The sequence below is a fragment of the Bison bison genome, unplaced genomic scaffold, assembly GCF_000754665.1.
Source record: "Bison bison bison isolate TAMUID 2011002044 unplaced genomic scaffold, Bison_UMD1.0 scf7180017864295, whole genome shotgun sequence".
Taxonomy (NCBI): Eukaryota; Metazoa; Chordata; class Mammalia; order Artiodactyla; family Bovidae; genus Bison; species Bison bison.
The window spans coordinates 859,442-860,070 of NW_011494867.1; the positions used below are offsets into that span (position 1 = coordinate 859,442).

Genomic DNA, 629 nt, shown 5'->3' on the forward strand with positions numbered 1-629 from the left:
CTGCTGCTGGTCCTAGAGACCTGTTCTCATGCCCCCAGGCTTTGGGGAGCCTCAGATAGGCCCACTGATCTCCCAGTGGCTCTTGTGGGTCCCTGGAGTAGGAGAGAAAGGCCTTGGGTGGGCTTTTCCCCAGAGCCCCAACATAGGCCTGGGAGGGTGGGTTTCCCTGTCTGGAGTCTCCAGGACAGGAAGACAGGCTGAACTCACCATGGCATCCTCCTAGGTATGTACCCAGGCATCAGAGAGGGAATGAGATCACACAGATCACACATCTGCCTCTGCTCTGCTGGTCCCGCTCGGCCCCAAACCCTGAGGACCGGACCCCACCATCCCCAGAGGTCCGGCCTGGGGCACCCCGTGCAGGTGGCATCAGCACGGGCCCTGCTTGGAAAGGAGCCAGAGAACTGGGGGAGGTCCAAACTCCTGTGCCTGGGGTAAAATGTCCCAAGGCGGGCGGCCTCCGGGACACCGTACGCCCCTGCTACGTGTGGGTGGGTCCATCACACGGGACGCGTCAGGATCTCAGCTTGCTCCTCTCTTCTGAAAACGCGGGGAGACACAGACAGCCCTAGACCAAAGGCCGGAGGGTGGTGGTGAGCCCCTTCACGGGGCGGCACCAAACCGCCGGC

The 629-nt window shown here is 62.6% G+C and overlaps 1 protein-coding gene across 1 annotated transcript in view; it reads left to right on the plus strand.

Annotated features, from left to right (window-relative positions):
• The window catches only part of MTSS1L (metastasis suppressor 1-like), a gene marked incomplete at its 3' end in the record, with an annotated part of 19,811 nt that overhangs the window by 1,683 nt on the left and 17,499 nt on the right, over window positions 1-629 (plus strand). The window contains exon 2 of the mRNA XM_010850849.1: window positions 337-491. Within this exon, the coding sequence (XP_010849151.1) occupies window positions 337-491 (155 nt within the window). The remainder of the gene's footprint in view (window positions 1-336; window positions 492-629) is intronic.